This window comes from Vidua chalybeata, chromosome 1 (assembly GCF_026979565.1).
Source record: "Vidua chalybeata isolate OUT-0048 chromosome 1, bVidCha1 merged haplotype, whole genome shotgun sequence".
Lineage (NCBI taxonomy): Eukaryota > Metazoa > Chordata > Aves > Passeriformes > Viduidae > Vidua > Vidua chalybeata.
The window spans coordinates 35,146,411-35,164,925 of record NC_071530.1 but is presented as its reverse complement, the minus strand read 5'-3'; the positions used below and the strand labels follow the sequence as shown (position 1 = coordinate 35,164,925).

The window sequence follows — 18,515 nt, the reverse complement described above, 5'->3', positions numbered from 1 at the left end:
TCAGGCAGACACATCTGCTGTTACTCAAGGATCAGGATGGGAGGCAGGAATAGATATTTCCTGGTAATCCATTGTGTCTAGTACTGCCTGTTCAACCTTTCCAGTGTCTCTTTGCTAGAGGCAGCTGTTTTGGGTAAAAGGAACAAGGTATGAGAGCACTCTCTGATATTGCCTGCTCTTCTCAGGGAAGAGACAGGAACATGCCTCATGCAAACTTCAGTAGGGCTAGAAGGTCTTGTTCTAACAATTTTACCATACCCAGGGTTAGAATAGCTCTTTGAGACACACTTTGCAAATATTTCACAGATAAATACCTCTTCTTTCCCTTAGCATAGCAAATATGTAATGCTATATTTATTTATTTAGCCTGACTTACTGTGATAATGGTCTCCTCTGGAACTAAATCCCAAAAAGTATTTTAGTGCATGAAGCTGCATGTTTTTCAGCCTCTGAAGTGGATGGTCCTGAGAGCTGAAATCTCCAGTTGTTCATTGTTCCATTCTTTCAGACTTGGTCATGTGGTACTAGAAACAGAAGCACCAACAAGCACTGCAAATGCTTTTCCTGTTCTACCCTGTACATCCTGGAATCGTGCAGCATTCAGCAAGAACATGGTACGGGTGCCAAAGAATTAATGATCTTTAATAAGCCTGTGGTGGAATGGCCTACTTTTATAGCAGCAAGTTTATTCCTAATGAGATACAGACATTCCCCTCTCCATATTTCTGTCCAGTATATGCTGCAGGATAAACAAACATGGTGTGCTGCTGTATCAGACTGCTGTTCGACAAGGGCCTGACTCACAGGGATACAGACTGCAGAAGGAAGGTTTGACAGAGCCCAAGATCTTCCATAATTATACACTAATTCTGTGTAAATATCTAAGAAACCTTAAGGTAGAAATTCAGCAGTTTTTTGGTTGTTTTGCTTTCTGAAACCAGAAAGTGAGTTTATTCGAAGCAAGAGCTGACTGAACACCTCTCAGGACTCATCCTTGTAGCTGTGGTGGTTTCAGTTTGAACCAACTCAGACCACCAGAACAAAGGGAGACTCTGAGCTCTCCTGTCTCCTGTGCTCTGCTCCTCAGCCTGAGTAACAGAGTAGCTGGAACACAAGGATTCACCAAAGGAACAGTTGTGTTTATTCCATTACTCAACAGCCATTACCCAGATGAAGTCATAATAGCCAGTAAGACCCCATAAAATTATAATGCTTGAGAATAAATTAACTTGTCTGAATTTAACCCCAAATTAATAACCTTTGAATATTCTCTTTCCAGCTTCTTCACTGCAGTAGAACTGCTATAGCACTTAATCTAGTTATTGCTCTGGAAAAAAAGGGTGTGTTTTACTCTGCCATCTGGCACATGAAGCATTGCTGCAAAATCCTTGCTGTCCCACAGCTTATTATGTGCTTTTCATAACTCCTCTTGAATAAATTCATGAACAGCATGTAAGATGTCTTAAAACAGTCTTAAAAATGATTGCTCTTTTAAACAGGGAAAGTTAAAGTACTCAAACAGTACATAACATGGCCACTGATATTCAATGCTGATGTTTTCTTTGAACATAATTTCTTGTGAATTGTGTCTTGCTGCAGTCTAGGTTTTCACAGTCATTGATACCCTATTCCCCAGATTAGCTATTCTGTAGATGTTTGTAACTGTACCATTCAGTTAAAGTATAAGAGGATTACAGATACCCGAGTGGCCAACCCATGGTAATGATTTCAACTGGGCATTTTTGACTCTAAAAAAAAAATCATGGCACCCTAACCAGAAATCAGAACCTCAGCACATAAAAGTTATATGTGTGTACACCTTCATGTTCTTGTCTGTGTTATGCACAATATTTGTGTCTTCCTTTGGGTTTTGTGTTTTTTTTTTTCCTTGCAATAGTTTTCCATTCTATTAATTTCCATACTCCCAGCCGGGACCCCCAAAAACCAAAGGGTTAAATTAAAAAGAACAAATTCAGTTGAAATGAGAAGTGTTATTTTCTGGTATAAATCATCTCACCAGATCACAGCAAAACTTTACCTTTGCAAGGCAGTTATTTCACTCCTGGTAGGACATAAACTGCCAGGATACAAACTGTACTTACAGCCATTATTTCAAATGTGGGACCTAATCAGGCAGTGATGGGACAAACACACCTGAACCTCTAGCAAATATGGATATTTAACAATTTCTGTTAAGATACAGACTCTGAACATATGGGCAGTTGTTTTCTGACTCAGTGAAGTATCTGTGCTAGTCCTTTTCATACCATCGTCCATAGAGAGCAGCTGTCAGGAGGCCAGCAGATGTTCTATTTTTGCTGAGGAAATAGTAGTTGTTTTTCCAGCCCATGTGATCAGCAAAGTCCAAGGTAACACCAGATGTCAGCAACAAGGGAAAGATGTAAGGGGTACTCATATTTCCCCATAGCTGGAAATCTATCAGAGCAGTGGCATCTGTGACCTCCTGTCCACAAGTGCTAAAGCTGAGACCACCACATTTCACCAAGGCACAGGCCTGGACATAGTATGTGCCATGCACTGTATGGAGCCCATCAAAAACTCCCAAAGCATATAATTCCTCAGTTAGAACAGCTCTCTGATAGTTCAAGTAACAACAAAGGGTATTGGCACAAACCTGGAGCTCTCCCTTTTCCCCCCATAACGGAACAAAAGTGAAATTGTCATACATCATTTCTGCATAAAAGGAAGGAGGTGACTGTTCCTTTCCTTTTTCAGATTCTCCGCTAGGAGTCTCTTCTTGCTCCTTATAGCAAACTTCGTCATCCAGTGAGGTGCTTGTAGAAGTCCTGCATGAGTCATGTAAGTTCTCTCTAAATCTTTCATTACTCTCTAAATTGGTTTTATAATCTGCAGTAATCACAGGAATTTCTGCTACTATGAGCTTGCCACCATAACTTTCCATGTTGTGGTAGATGAATGATTTGACTGGAGTGTATATGCCACTCCCTGTCATGCCCAAGGTAGGGTGGTGGATGTTGGCTGCTAAAATATTGATATTGAAAGCTGTTGCAAAAGCTTGTTGAAACTCTACAGCAGACAGAAGTGGGAGCTGGTTCATCCAGGCAGTTGGATAAACAATTTGCTTCAAACTGTATTGTCTGATGAGGTTCACTGCAGGCTCAAAAAAGAGTATATCAAAGCAAGTGAACATGCCAAACTTGCCAGCAAAAGGGGTGTCAAAGAATGCATAGTCTGGCTCTGGAGGCGTGTCAAAAGCATACTCAAAGTACAGATTGTGTTTGCGATACGTGGCCAGCAGCGCGCCGTCCGCGGCAAACGCCACGTTGGTGTTGAACTGGTACCTCCCGTCCGACGGGCACCGAGGATCCGAGTGCTCACACGGCTGCTTGGTCCCTAAGTTGGCCACAAGGAATATCTTGTTCTTCAGAGCCATGCAGCTCAGGCGCTGAATGACCTGGAGAACAGCATGGAGAAATGTGAGTGCTTCAGAATGTGATGAGTTAAGTTTTACTTAAGCATCTATGACTTATTTAATACTATCCAAATTATTATTTTGGAAATTCAAAATTGAACACATTTAACCATATCTGTAAAATTTAAAAGCACTGATGATTTTGTGACAAGAGTTACTGGAAGTAGTAGCTTTGTAGGCAGAAATTTATTTCAGCTGTTTATTTTAAAACAGCTCTGAAAAAAATTGTCTAAGTTTTATTTCCTCAGAAGGAAGGAAGTAAATAAATCTATTCCAAGGGTGTTAATTTTTAGAAACTTGTGACTTTTAGGAGCACCAATGACTTTAAAACACTGTAGGTCAACTGAAAACTTTGCCAAGGCAGCACAACAGATCTGTGTGTGCCTTTAGAACAGCAAATGTCTAATAATGATCATCCGCACCTGGACATCTGGATTTTCTTACTATAAATTTTTAAAAAGCAATTACTACCTATGACTTAGAGAAGCAGAGATGGAAAGGGATAGATCTTGCATATTACAGCAAAGAAATAGAAAACATTGCAGACCACTTTATTACTGGGATATTTCTTCCACAACACAGAGTGCTGTACCAACTGACATTACTGACATTACTGCGATCTCCAAACAGCATGTGAATGGCAAAATAAGTTCTTGCTTGCTTGGCCATGATCATTGGTAACAAAGATTCAAATAGATCATTGTTTACAACTGCGATTAATGTTCACACACAAATCCTGCTCACTAGGTACAGGCATGATTTCTTTCATTATATTGATTACTGGAAGAACTAGCAGTCTGTATTTACTGAGCATGGTTATTTTCAGTTTAGATCCAGAACAGTGAGTGACAATACTATTTTTGTAACATCCAGGTCATATCTTATGTAATCACGCTTGGTCCGTGCGAAGCTGTGACTTCTATTACGTTGTAGCAGGTAAGTCCTGTTACTTGTGCTAATCATTTGACAATGATTGCTGAGTCAGAATGCTGTGATGTCATTAAGGCATTAAAGCCAGGTAACAAGAATGCACCAAAAGGGAAGATACTACTGTCTTGTTTTCTATAAACCAATGTTGTTCAAACTAAAACCATACACAAAAGATCATACACGAGAGCAGTAACCATTTCAGAGGTTGGGGAGGAGGAGATGACAAATCCAGATGGTTCATACAGAACTGATCTCCTTGCATGTATGGATCTAAACCCTCCTCTGCTAAGAATGAAACCAGCAGAACTTGAGCATCCATGAAAACAGAATCTGGTACTAGGAGTTGTTAAACTTCTTGCTTAATTCCCTAAGCAAACCAACTTGAACTATTTCCCACTTGGAGCATTCAGTTATCCCACCCCTGCAGGCATCACCCCTACATTTACCTCTGTGTCATTGTACAAATAGGGCTCTCTGCAGGGATTCCACTTCCCAGAGTGTGAATGCGGAACAAAATCCAAGTAAGGGTAAATGGAGCTTCTGGTGAAGTTGAAGCCATGGATTCCATCTTCAGGAAAAACAATAATCTGTGCCCCCTGTATGTAAAGCAAGGACATGTTTTGTAGGCAAAGCAGAGGAAAAGGGGGGATCTCATGGGTAAAAAGAGCTAAAGTAAGTTAAGGATAACCGAATTATGTTTTGCCAATAGTATAGCTTGAAGATGTCTTTTCTTCAGCTTCATAGTAGGTGGAACTATGTAGTAGGTGTATATCTGTGTATAAAGAAAACTTGTTTAACCTGACACATACCTTTATCTTGAAAAATAATGCATTTGACATTATTTTAAGGGCATGCAAATAAGAGCATACTACATCCAATTTCTTACCAAAGGTATCCTCCCTTCACACAAGTTATGAGAATGTCATCATTCAGGTTAAAGACTGATGATGTTAAAACTTGTCTTAATTTTTTTATCAGAATGATGCTATTTGAAGATACACTTTGTCAAAGGTGCAGCATCACTTAATTAATTAGGTATTGGGTGATCTACAGCTCCCTGAATTTTTCCAAAGCAAATACAGACTAACAGACACATCCATGAAGAGACATCTCTAAATCCCATTATAGTAAAGGGTACTGTGAGTGTTGATTTCAGAAACAGCTTCACTGTGAAAGCAGTTCACAGTCTCGTAGAAATGTAGCCACACCAGAGGCTCTGCCTGAAATTCAGGGAGATCCGAATTGTTCCTAAAAATGAGGTGGATTCTTCTTAAATCAGACACAGCACCAGTGACTCAAATTCCTGTTAGTTTTCAAAAGTCAGCACAAACATGTTACCTATGTGATGGCTTTGGGATAATTTATGTGTCTTGGGTGCAGGGCTGCATAAAAATTGCTATTATACTTCTGCCCAATCATCTGAACTTCTAAAAAAAATAATATCATATTTTCAAATTATATAAAAGTAGTAATTATTCTCTCCCAGAACAACAGATCTCTGAAAATTGCAAGTCAGTTCTTCTCTGTGTAGGGCCAGTAACACTTGCTTCCTGTCACTAGAACCAGCCTGGGTTTTCTTGGGAGGGGAGGAAAGAGGGCTGTGCCTAAGAACAGCTGGCAATACTAGTCCGTCTCCTCTAAATATATTTAGACTGAGAACCATTCCATGGTGGGTAGAAGAAAGGAATGGAAACTTTTAGTTCCACAAAGTTGTTAAAAGCAGAACATTCATTTCCAAAGCATTTGACTTCCTTCGTTTTTAGAAACATTCAGGAATTTCCATTGAGAGCACTGGAATAAAACCAAACTCAAGACAGCTGCCAGCAAGACAAACTTTCAAGGAAACCCTTCCATTTAAGAAAACAGAAAGGAGCTAGGTATTCTGACCAAAATAGAAAATTAATTTCCCTACACTAAATAATGATGGGCGTGTTTTTCCAAGCTTGGAATAGCCCGAGGCAGGCGGGATACTAATTCGCCTGCTTCTTTTTCAGAGCTGCTGGCAGGTCGGATCGTCTGAGAACCCAGACCATAGTTATGGATATAAATATGGCTTTAGTTGCCTGGGAACGCAAATGTGAAAGATTATCTTCAAAAAGCACTTCCTCTATATATACCCAGGGCACACACAAGTGCTGCCTGGAGCTGGGCCGCACCTGCCTGGCAGCAGCCAGCACTTGCTGCTCATAGATGTCGAGGTTCCTGCCCATGAGCTCCAGCGCGGAGCGTCGCTCCACCAGCGCCGCCGGGGTCGGGCTCAGGATGGACTCGTGCTCGTACACGGCCGCCACGTAGTGCCCCTCCCTCCTCACTCTTCCCGAGACCACTTGATAGAAGAGAAAGCAGATGGGCAGCTTCCAGCACAGAGCCACCATGGTGAATGCCATAAATCTAGAGGAAAAAAACCCCAGACAGGTTGGGTGGGGGGAGCTTGAGAAAAATATCATGGCAGGAATTTAAATTTACAGTTAAATGTAGATGGTAACTAAGGCTCTCAGCAGTGTGGTGCTTTTAAGTTCCTGAAGTTGTTTCTAAACCTTGAATCCATCTACACTGGTTCTTTAAACAACTGTGTCCTGTTCAAAAGCATTTAAGCTTTATATACAGTTCTAGTGATCTCCTTGCTTGGTTTCCCTTTATAATTAACATTTATTCATAGATTATTTCACCATATATCAAAACATTTTTGAGAAAAGTTTAAAGCAGCTCACAAATTTGCAGTTTCTCCCCCATTCAGTAATGAGAGTTGTATTTAAAAGTAGCATTTCCTAAAATTACTTGGAGACTGCATTTAGCAGTCAAGCAGAAGTAGGACTTATTTTATCAACACTGGAACAAATAATTGCCAAGAGAATTACACTAGACAATACTTCTGCGTCTATCATGAAAATGCCTCTCCTAATGGATTATGAATTCACTGTATTCTAACTCCACATATGAAATAGGTAAGTATTTCTCTACAGTGCAGCTTTTTTTGAACACTTATAAAAATGTTGAGTGCAATTCAGATCTCCATTCCTCCCACGCAATGCAGATAAGTAAGTTTAAAAATGCTTTCACAGTAACAAAAATAAATCAAAGAATCTATACAAAATGGAGAAAATTTGCATTAGTTAGCTTTTCTTAGGAAAAAAATGAAGAATTATTGAGTCTGGAAGGCTGGGGCACTCTCTGCAATATGGGCTTCCCATATAACCTTTTGACTTCACAAGTTAGGAAAGGACTTAGAACAAGGACTGACACAGTCAATGGTTGTGCAACAGTTCAGAAAGACTACAGAAATGCCTTTTTATTCAGAATTATTCTCACAACATGAGAATTCTGTATTTGTCACCACAGTGTCACTAGTATCATTAAGCAATTAAATCCCAAATATCAGTGAAGTTGAAAGAGCGCAGGAGAGATTACTGGTGCTATATACTGAGCTTGATAGCTCTAAGTTCAGTTACTGACTTTTTAATTGTATTTGTGCTCTTGTATCCAAGGAAAAAAAAAGTTCCAAAACACTCTTAGTGCCCTTCAGTCTTTGTGATCTACAGCTCCCTGAATTTTTCCAAAGCAAATAAAGACTGACAGACACATGCATGAAGAGACTTCTCTAAAGTTCAGCAGTAAAAAAAAGATCAATTCTAAACTAATCACAGTCTTATTTTTATTCATGTTCTGTCAAATGTAGTTTTGTACCTAAAAAAAGAAAGTCTATAGCAAGTTAACTGAAAATATCTCTTTGCTTGAATTCCAGGGTGAAAAGCAGCTAATAACAATCCTTGATACTGCTTCTTTTTTCCCTAAACACCAACTGCTTAGCACCTAACAATGAGCAAATGGAAAAAGCATTATGTAGGACAGCAAAATCATAACCTTGGTGCCCATGGTAGGCAGGAGAATTGTTTGCTCCACCAAAAGGTCTTAACACATAATAGTAACACTTCTAAGGGTACAGGAGTAACTTAGCTGCTCAATGCTGATAAGCTCAACTACATATTCCTATTTCCTTGAGCTTTAATTAGCCAATGTGTCCATACATACGTGCCTTCAAGGGTAAATTTATTTAAAGTATGATGAAAACAGACTAAAACCTTGGCCTCTCTGTAATCAGATGGATTCAAGATACTGCATTTATGTGAACAGTTTTGAAAAGTGATGTATGACAAGCTATCGTTGCTATTCCGCATGTTGAGGAAAACATTTGGTACTTTTGGGGAGAGATTTGGCAATGCATACCAGGGGTGGAGGGGCCTCCTTGTCCTGTGCAGCTCAGCCTTGCAACTGAAATACCAAAGCACACATGAAGATATAAAGCAGTAGCAGGAGGAGGGAGTTCAGGGGTGAGAAACCTCTCACAGTTAAGGAACATACTGAAAATAAACAAGCTGTGTTGCACTTCACTGACAAAACTCTCTTTTCTATTTCTTGTCACCCCTTTCAAAGCCAAAATGCCTATTTAGGGCAGGAATGGGTTCTAGTCAGCTGCTCCTTAATAAAGTTGTCAACTAAGATGTAATTAGAATTCATCATTACTAGTGATGGAAAAAGCTGGAGAGTTTCAGATCACAAGATGGAATTGCTATGCATTAGAAAAATTGCCTTTTTAAAATCCAAACACACTAATTTAAAAAAATTAACTGGTAATGAGCCTCTACAAAACGTTGTATTTTACAAACATGCTTGGAGAGGTCTTATTTTTCTACAAAGTTTCATGTAAACTCAAAAACACTCAAAAAAGTACTAATCTGAATCTTTTGCTCATTTAGATGCACAAGAGGTTTAGCACCAAAAGTGCAACTACACAAGCCCATCTGGCTGAACCTGGGGCAACTAAAATAACTAAAATAATTCCTCTGAGTCCAGCTCTGGGTTGTGATTACTGCTAGTCCTACAGATGATGGCTGAGCACTTGTGTGAGTGCTCCCTAAAGCCTTTCCCCTGTCTGACAGCTTAAACAGGACTCTGCTCTCTCATGGATTGCTTCTAACACACAGAGCCATGACAAGCCCCAAGGCTGGGCTTGGGTATATTAAACTCTCCGGCCAAAATAAGGATACCAATAGGGTTTACTCAGCCCTTAGGCTGTTGAGATTCCAATCAGTGTGTCTCTGCCACACTCTGGATGTTTTTACTACTAGAAGATGTCACACCATCTCATAAATCCTTTCCTTGAAGAGAAGTTAATTTGCTTAGGATCTACAGAGCTGTCATCTCACCTGAGCCATGATTTTAAATTTTCATTACCTGAAATACTTTACAATTTTCTCTCTTTTTATGTCCCTTTTATGTGATTTATGTGGTCCTTTGCCTAACAGACAAGCTTCAGCAGGATCATGTCACCCAAGTAGAAATATTTCATAGCAGTATTACTGTCATGCAGTCACAATATTCCAGCTATAGTTCCTCACAAAGGGTAAAAAGACTGGTGTCCAAGTTTGGATGCCAAGTTTCCCCCTCAGTCACACTGTGTCCTGTTTTCCTATTCACCTTTTCAGAACCATCTGATCTCAGTGTGTTGTGAAGTAAAGCATCCAGTCACTCACTTTTCAACAGCTTTGGAAGCTTAGAAGTCTGTCACCTGTAACCACACCTGGATGTAGACACAGAGAAAAGCAACACATACCCTTCTTCTTCACACTTCTACACTCAGCAGAATCTGAAGTAACAAGAGGTAGCACAGCACTAGTCTAGGTCCTCCTAAGTGATTAACAGCAAATGCATGTTAAGCTATGCCCAACATATAGTATAGTAACATAAATAGCAACATAAATGGTAATAATAGTAACATAAACACTAATGATTACTAGGCAAATATTCAATTGGCTATGAAAAAATAAAGTGCTTTTTAGGTTGAATGATAACCATGGATTGTGACGTTGCTGCCATTCTGCTATATATTATACAACATATTTTAAAAATACATCAAATATAGTGAAATTCAAGGGGGTTTCCACTGATACCTCATGTCTACTGCTTTTATTTGCTGCATTATATTACAGTATTTTATAATGTAGGTTTTATGAAGGTTTTTGTAATCTATGCCATCTGTTTTTTGTCATCTATGTTTTGTTGTTGTTTGGCGCTTGAGGGCGAATGGAGCGCTGCTATCGTCCGTGGTTTGGCTGGACAAACCGGGCGGTGGCACGGACAAGCCGGACCGCGAGGCAAGGACATGCTGTCACCTGTGTCACTTCAGCGACACGTGCCGGGATGGGCAGAGCCGGTGCGCCATCCCTCAGCTGGGATTTTGTCAGAGTGTCTCGCACTCCTCTGGCGCTTCTCCTGCCGCGCGCGGGCCCCTCACACAACGCCTGTCCTTTGCCCCGCTGCGTGCTCGCCACCTCTGACCAGCCCCATACCGCCGGAGCGCTCGGGGCGGCTGTACCGGGTACTGGGCAGCCCCGCGGCTCACGGACGCCACCGGAGCCGCTGCCGGGCCTGCAGCGATCCCTCCCAGCGCGATTCCGCCCCGCTCCCGGCCGGCCCCGGGAAGACCCGACCGGGGCCGGGCCCCGCTCCCGACCCCGCGCGCCGCGAGCCTCACGCTGCAGGGCCGGCGCCTCGCGGCCTCTGATTGGCTGCCCGCGCTGGCCAATAGGAAGCTACCCCGGTCTCCGCCCCGCGCCGCCCGCCAGCGGGGTCAGGGGTGGGTCCCTCAGGTCCGCCCCCTCCGCTGCCTGATTGGCCGAGCCGCCTGTCAGTCACTGCGCGCGCCCTTCGCCCCGGGTGCCGGTCCGGCCCGGTCCAGGCGGGCAGCGGGGCCGGGGCAGCGGGGCCGGCATGGAGGGCGAGGCGGTCAGCGGAGCGCAGCTCATCGCCCAGGCCCTCAAGGCGCAAGTAAGAGCGCGGGGGCGGGGACCGGCAGCCTGCGGTCCGGGATAGCCTGCGGCGAGTGAATGTGTGCGGCCGGACTCACCCCGACCGGCACCGCCGCTCTCCCGGGGGCGGACGGAAAGGGCTCGCCCCGCCGCTTTGTGGGAGGGCGGGAGAGGAAGGGAGGTTCCGCCGCACAGCCCCAGGAGCGGCCCGGCCTCCGGGCGGTGTTCCCCAGGCCGGCATTGATTCCCCTCTTCTGGAAGGCCTCCCCATTCCCAAGCATCCCCCTCCCGAGCTCAGCCGATCCCCCGTTACCACCAGGCGATGCCGAGGGTCCTCTGCGGCTCTGCCCGTGACAGCTGGATGTGCCTCCTGCGCCTCCTTTACAGCGACGAAAACTCTGCGCTGTCTGTAAACTCGAGATGCTGCAGGCCTGGCACGGGTCTTGAGAGAAGACTTTGCATTTGGCCTGTGAAACAGAAAAGTAGTTCAGTTGTAATCCAGACAGGTGTTGTCTTCTTCATGTCTGTGTTTCTGTGGGCACGGTACTTTCCCAGCCATTTCTTGGGGGCTTTTTGCCGTTAATTTTCTGTGAAAGTGTGAGAACACAAGGTGCCATGAGGCATTTTTAGAGTAGAGGAAGCTGATGTACTGAGAATCAGGAAAGTGACATAGCAGAGACGTCCCAGGTAAGAATTTCTCAGTGGAAAGCACTAAACACACGTTCATTGAGGCACTGAACCATTGTCCCACTGCTTGTAAACTCCCAAAATTCAGAGCTTTCACAACCACGGGGCTGAGCTGCAAACATCAGCTGATGTTTCCACGGTGACCTGTGAGCTTCTCTGTGACAATATATGTTACATTTTAGTTTTAGATTGCCTGTGCAGTTAGCATGTCTGTGTTTGTTAGCACATGCTTATTAAAGCTGTCTTTTGGGAAAAAACAATCTGACTTTTCTCAACGTTTTTCTTTATAGAATATTGAATACATGTTTGGCATTGTTGGTATTCCAGTCACTGAAATTGCAATTGCAGCCCAGTCTGTTGGAATAAAATATGTGGGAATGAGAAATGAACAAGCTGTAAGTATATATCTGTAATAGGACCAACCCTTTCCTTAACTGTTTTACAATGGAATGAAACCCAGTTTAAGTTTTCCTACTAGAAAGAATGTAGTCTCTGAATTTTCCTTTAAAGAACCTATACAGAAGCAGCCACTGTTATTTTGGAATAATAGAGAACATTGGTGCATTGGGTTGAGTGTTTCCTTGTGCCCTTCTTTTCCCACTTCCATTTTAAAGTGGCCCCTCCTTTTCAGTTAAGGGAATTGCATCTTCTTTCATTTAGAAATGCCATTCTCCAATAAGGGTGCAAAGATAGGAGGAAAGAAAAAAAGAATTTCAAGACAGCATGTGATTGAGAACAGAAAAATTATAAAAAGTTATCTCCTTCAAGTGATATACTGTCAGATATTATCTGCCAGGTTTTGAGATGCTCATCCAGGGCTTTTTGTTTTTCTGTAGCTTTTTACACACTTCCCAGTATTATCATTCTCACTCCAACTGTATTTTAGTTCTTTTTAGGACTTCATTACCTGCTCCTTTACTTTTTTTTTCCTTGTCTGTGTTGTGTTCTTAAGTGCCCAAAGAGGAAAGTTTTCCTGTTGATCAATAAACTTATTCTGACAATTTAAATAATTATATGTTTTTTCCTTAACTGTGTTTTAAAAGCTCACAGAATGGCAAACCATAGCAAGTAATAATGCTTCCAAGTGCACATGAGCATATACTTAGACTCTCTTATTTATGTATATTTCAACTTTCTTGTGTAGATGTCAGAAATTAAGAGCCAAGCTCCTCAGCATTTTGATGTTACACCCCTAGTTCTGCATTTGTTTGGTTTACCACAGTAGTAACTCTTTAATCTCAGTAGTTTCTTGTGTAGTCTGAGGTTGAAGATAATAACCTTGTGTTTATAGGTTGTTTCCAAGGGTTGCTGCAGAAGATGGGGAGCTGGCTGCTAGCTGCTGAACTGGTGGCAGAGGGACCAGCAACTTTCCATACCTGATCTACAGCAGTTGCTAGTTTTCCTTAATTTATGTAGTTAATAACCTTTAGGATTGTCCCAGTCCTTAACAAAATATTGTTACAGTAGTTCTTCTAAATCAGGTGGTTGTAAGCTGTATGTTTTTTGCTGTCTACTCCTTACAGTGTTATATTGGAATGTGAGAATTTAGAGGAATGCATGTCTCTATGGAAAATCTGTAACATATGAGAGAGCCAAACATACACAAACATGTTTAAAAGGTGTATTTGAGTCTTTGAAGAACTGGGAATTTGGCACAATCTTTATGTTCCTGTAGGCCATTTAGCAAATATTCTAGTTTAGCTGTGGTTACTAACATGATTAAAATTAATTTCCTCATGTGTCTGTACTGAACAGAGAAGATTGCTTTGCACTACCAAATGAGATGCTGTTCTATTCATTAGTGTTTACTAAATGAAGGAGACAAAAAACACTCTGCTGATCAATAATGAGCTGCTTTTGTTTAGTGGAATAAAAATAGCACAATTAATGTCAAAATGTCAGAATTTCTCTTCTTTGGGGACTCAAAAAGGAGGAATGAAGCTGCATCTTGTAGTGAGTTTTGGTTTGTTCTTTATCCTCAGTGAATAATAGAGTCATTTCTTGGCAAAGAGTGACAGGTTATATATAGTATATTCAAGATATAATCAGTATATACATGTCATCATTTTAAATGTCTCAGTTGTGTGGTCTGGCTGTGGAGGATGTGTATACAGCTGCCTCCTCTGTTGGTGAAGCCAGCTCTATATGATATATGGAAAATTAAGGGTTTTTTCTCCAAGGGTTGAGTTTCTACCTCATTTCTAGGCCAGATGTAGCAAAAGAATTTCCCTGTAAAAGTGATAAAATTTAAATTAGTAGTGTTAATAGGAAACAGGGCCCATAAACCAGTTCAAACAGAATAAAATCTCATGGTGAGATAATAATCAAGCACTGTACTTGCTGGTTGGCATCCTTATGTTCTTATTCTGCCCAGGACAATGGTGGAGTCACCATCCCTGGAGGTGTTCAAAAACAGCTGGATGTGGCACTTAGGGCCATGCTCCAGCTGACAAGATGGTAATTGGTCACAGGTTGGACTTAGTGATCTTGGAGGTCTTTTTGAACCATAATAATTCTGTGAAAAGCTCATAAAACTGCAGGATAGAAGCACCTGATAAAACCATGAAGCTAAAAGTAGCACTACCAACACCCATAAGCTGGTCTCCTTTGGCCTGTAGTGTGGTGTAAGTTTGCCAGAAGCAGCTTGCCTGCACCCACATGCCCTTTGAACAGTGAAAGCTGTGTTGCAACTTCACAGGGTCATGTGTTTTTTGTATCTGTCCTTGGGTAATTAGAGATTGCTGCAGTTGTTCAGAAGACTGATAACCCAACTCAGTTCTAAACTTTAAAACCCCCTTTACTATATGTTTATTTGTTAACAAAACACATTGTTTATATTAGTTCTTAATCTTTGCTAATAATTATCACTACATATTGAAAGCAATCTCTTGATATTTGTATCCTAAGTTAGTTGTGAGCATACAATATGCTGTGAAGGGAATAGGGCTCAAAGAACCCTTTAATAATGGCAGCTGGAACCAAAGTGAGCATCTTATCACCAGAGTACTCAATTATAGCTAAAATCAAATCTTCACTGTATTTAAAAATGAAAGAGGTAGGTTCTAAGGCCAGAAGCTTACTTTAAAAAATTACAAAATATTGCAAAATGAGGGTTTTTTTCCATTAAGTGTTAGAACTCACTGATTTCAAGACAGGAGTATGAAAATATGAGAGACTGCGCAATGTCACATGTGAATTCTTGAGTTCTGTTGTCACTTGTAAACTCCTTGATCACGTGCTGTCACTTTGCCAGGTGAAATTTATATCCAAATGTTTAATATCACTACAGGAATAGCTTAAAAACGTACTCTGCAATAACACTGCAGGTGAGCTATGCCAACACATGGTGTAGATGTTACTTTTTGTGATTTTTATTCAAAACATATTTTTTCTTTAAATGTGTAGTACCAAAGTGGAGTGAGATGTATTTCAGCAGCTCAGCTTGTAAAAGACAATCCCAAATCATCTAATTATGCTCTCCAATGTGAGATTTCAACCTTTTGCTTGATTTCTGAAATGCAATTCAGAATGGCTGTATTTCTGCTTGTTGTCTTTCTCTTGCAAGTCCCTCTTCCATGTTCATGTTCATCCAGAAGGCAGTGGAAAGCAGAAGTTTTGTATTTTGTTCTATTCATTTTTCTTCCCTGATTTTAGTTGGGTTTTTTGAACTGGTTGATTTTTTTCTTTTTCAAATCCCAAATAATCCTAACATAATATCTTGTAACAACAGGAGCCTGAAATGTGGAGAGAAGTGGAGAAGAGTCTTGAGATTTTTCATATTAATCTTCATGGACACTTCTAATAGTGTGAAGGGTGAAATGGAGTTTTACTTACATTTAAGCTCCTATAGTCAGGGAAGAATCTGTACTTCCTTATTTTCAGTATTTTTGTTGAAAGTTATGTACAAAATATCATTAAATGTATAAATAATAATAATAATAGTGTCATTAACTCCAGTATTTTCAACAGGCCTGCTATGCTGCATCTGCTGTTGGATATTTGACTGGCAGGTATGTAAAGAGTGTGTAAAGCTGTTAAGAAATGCTCACTAGTTAAGAATTACCATTTTTTATCTCATCACCTGGAATAACAAGTGTCTCTGCCTGAATTAAATTTCAGTAAAATTTGTGTTGAATCAGATGCACTTCTTCCAGTGTGAGTTTTCTTCATTGGTAACTGCTGATAAAACTGCAAACATAACCAAATTGCATATAAATGTTAGATGGCAGAGCAGATGTGATAGAAGAAGTCAGGAGCTGTGTTAGGATAATAAGCCTGTATGTATTGCCCACCTCTGTGTGGGTGGTACATAATTGGTCACTTGCTTTTCTAATTGGATTGATACAGCTTCATAGTTTCTGATTTCCATGTCTACCTGTAGTCATTCATACAAATTCCTAGCCATTCATGAGTTTTGGTGACATCAGTAAAACTTTAATGTTCTGTATTTCAGCACCTTACTCATTTTTGTTGATTATTTATTTGGTGTTCCCTGTGCTCACTTTCCTTTTCTCTCTTCCTCTTTTTTCTTTTTGTATTTTCTGTGTAGACCAGGAGTATGTCTTGTGGTGTCTGGTCCAGGTTTCTTACACACCCTTGGTGGGATGGCAAATGCAACCATTAACTGCTGGTAATTCAACTGCATTTCCCTTTAAAATTCCAATAATTGTGTGTTGTTACTTGTTTCAGATATTGAGCTCCACAGTATTTAGTATTTTACTTTTTTTCCCTTTCATGTGGATAATGAGAAAGGAATTCTTCCTTTATCAACCTTAAAATTAATTTAGTTACATTTTCTGTGTTCTCATGGATAAAATTCTTGGTTTTGTCCTATCTCATATTGTGCATATTAGAAAATCTATCAGTATAGCTGGCTTTATGGATGTGTTTGAAGATGAAGTCAATATTAGCCTGTAATGCTCTCATGATCGTGGAGATCATCTTAAAGGTGTTTCCTAAACTTCAGTTCATACTGCCTTTGAATTACTGTATTTCATTCGTGAGTACGTTGACAACTGCATTGTTAAAATCCCTGTTTGCTCCCCACACAGACATTTAGAGCAGTAATTAAGTATTGAATTAAATTATGTACAGAGGGATAGTATTTACTCCTATAAGCCTTCACTGAGATGTGACAGCTTTGTCTGGTCTGCCACTGAAAGCTGTTCAGAAAGCTATACTGAGGTATTTTGGGAAGAAGCTGTAGCAATACCAAGCAGATATGTTCACAGAACAGAATGTGATCCCGAGCACTGTGATCTGGAGCACTGAATTAGCAGTGGCTGATGGACAAGGGAAGCTCAGTAATGGGAACACTACAAATCAAATCTGACATTTTGAAAAAAGTCCTCTAGTGTTCAAATTCTTTTTTTTTAAATATGAGTTATTGACTAAAGTTTGCTGTCACTATTTGACCTTAGACTAAAAAAGATTATAGGAAAACCTTGCTTTTGAACAGTCAGGAGTTTGATTATAAGAAAGAAATGTGTATGTAATTTACTGTAGATTTACAGGAGACATTTCTGAGGGTAAACTGCATTTTCAAGGGTAAAACCTCTTGATACTTCACGCTGAAAATTATCTGCCATACTGCTGCCTGTTTTCCTGTCTCATTCTGAGCAAGACTTTGTACCGCAGTCTGGCTGTGACAATAGACTCCAAAGTGTGTGATAGGTGGTAAGATTTGGAGTAAACACAAGCATGCTGAAATTGCAGTTAAATTTTTTTTCAGTTTACTAAAGTTCTTCTCCTGCAAGTCCATAAGACTTACCATTATTAGTTTCATTATAGTCAAATGTTCTTTCTGCTTCACTGTTGTTTTTGCCTTGCTTTATAAGCACTGCTCATCAAAATGTCTACAATGTTGTGACAGTAGTACAATGATTTCCTTGGGGGAAAAATTTCTTTCTAGTCAGAATTATTTAAAACTTCAAGGGCAAAACAAAACCATTTCAAGATATAGCCGTTGGAGCTAGCTTTCTAAATAGTAGGCTAGCTTTGTAATTGTATGTCATTATTGGGAAGTAGTAGTTACTTTGTTCATTAAAATATTTAAATAAATTGGGAAAAAGCAAGTGAGAGGAACATAGGGTTTGTCGCTGTCAAACAGTCTTGGATAGTAATAATCATTTTGCTGAGGGGAGAGAATAAGCAGAATGAAATAAGTAGAGCAGCCACCAAGTGAGTTTTTCCGTAACGATTTTTCATGGAGGTGAGATGCAGCCTGAAGTTCTCATTTCATTGCTCCAGGGGATTTGAACTGAGATTTTTGATGTATGGCACAGAAATGGCCTGGTTATGAAGCTCAGATCTAGATACACATATCCCCAAGTCTTATGGATGATTAAATTTAGGATTATGCATGGAACACCCTGCACATGTTTTAGCTTGATACATTGTACAGATAAATGCAGTCAAAGGAAAGGCCAGATCTGAAGAGAAATCATTTAAGAGAAAAAGCCTAGAAAGCTATAGACCCAATATTTCAATATAGTGTGGATGAATAAGATTAATAAAACAACTTCATCTGTTGACCCAGCACTTAGCATTTTAAGGAGTTTGACCTACAATTTGAATAAAAGACAGGTTTTCATTCACTGTAGGAAAATTATTTATTATATTTTGTGTAAAAATGTGCT

The 18,515-nt window shown here is 40.4% G+C and overlaps 2 protein-coding genes across 7 annotated transcripts in view; one reads left to right on the top strand and one right to left on the bottom strand.

Annotated features, from left to right (window-relative positions):
* Positions 1–1,118: 1,118 nt before the first annotated feature.
* Positions 1,119–11,858, bottom strand: BTD (biotinidase). Of its 6 annotated transcripts, XM_053942034.1 has the most exons (5): positions 9,860–9,915; positions 8,609–8,653; positions 6,541–6,775; positions 4,831–4,980; positions 1,119–3,436 (listed from the first exon to the last, which is right to left on the bottom strand). In XM_053942034.1, exons 3-5 carry the CDS (start codon positions 6,769–6,771, stop codon positions 2,252–2,254), a joined length of 1,566 nt encoding a protein of 521 aa, XP_053798009.1. In that variant the 5' UTR covers positions 6,772–6,775; positions 8,609–8,653; positions 9,860–9,915; the 3' UTR covers positions 1,119–2,251. The 6 variants fall into 6 exon arrangements, with proteins under 6 accessions (XP_053798009.1, XP_053798021.1, XP_053797990.1 ...); XM_053942046.1 differs by lacking the exons at positions 8,609–8,653; positions 9,860–9,915 and adding an exon at positions 11,504–11,858; XM_053942015.1 differs by lacking the exons at positions 8,609–8,653; positions 9,860–9,915 and adding an exon at positions 10,333–10,398.
* Positions 11,094–18,515, top strand: part of HACL1 (2-hydroxyacyl-CoA lyase 1) — a 21,037-nt gene continuing 13,615 nt past the window's right edge. Inside the window, exons 1-4 of the mRNA XM_053941991.1 lie at positions 11,094–11,209; positions 12,168–12,272; positions 15,847–15,887; positions 16,427–16,507. Of these exons, the coding sequence (XP_053797966.1) occupies positions 11,153–11,209; positions 12,168–12,272; positions 15,847–15,887; positions 16,427–16,507 (284 nt within the window). The 5' untranslated portion in view covers positions 11,094–11,152. The remainder of the gene's footprint in view (positions 11,210–12,167; positions 12,273–15,846; positions 15,888–16,426; positions 16,508–18,515) is intronic.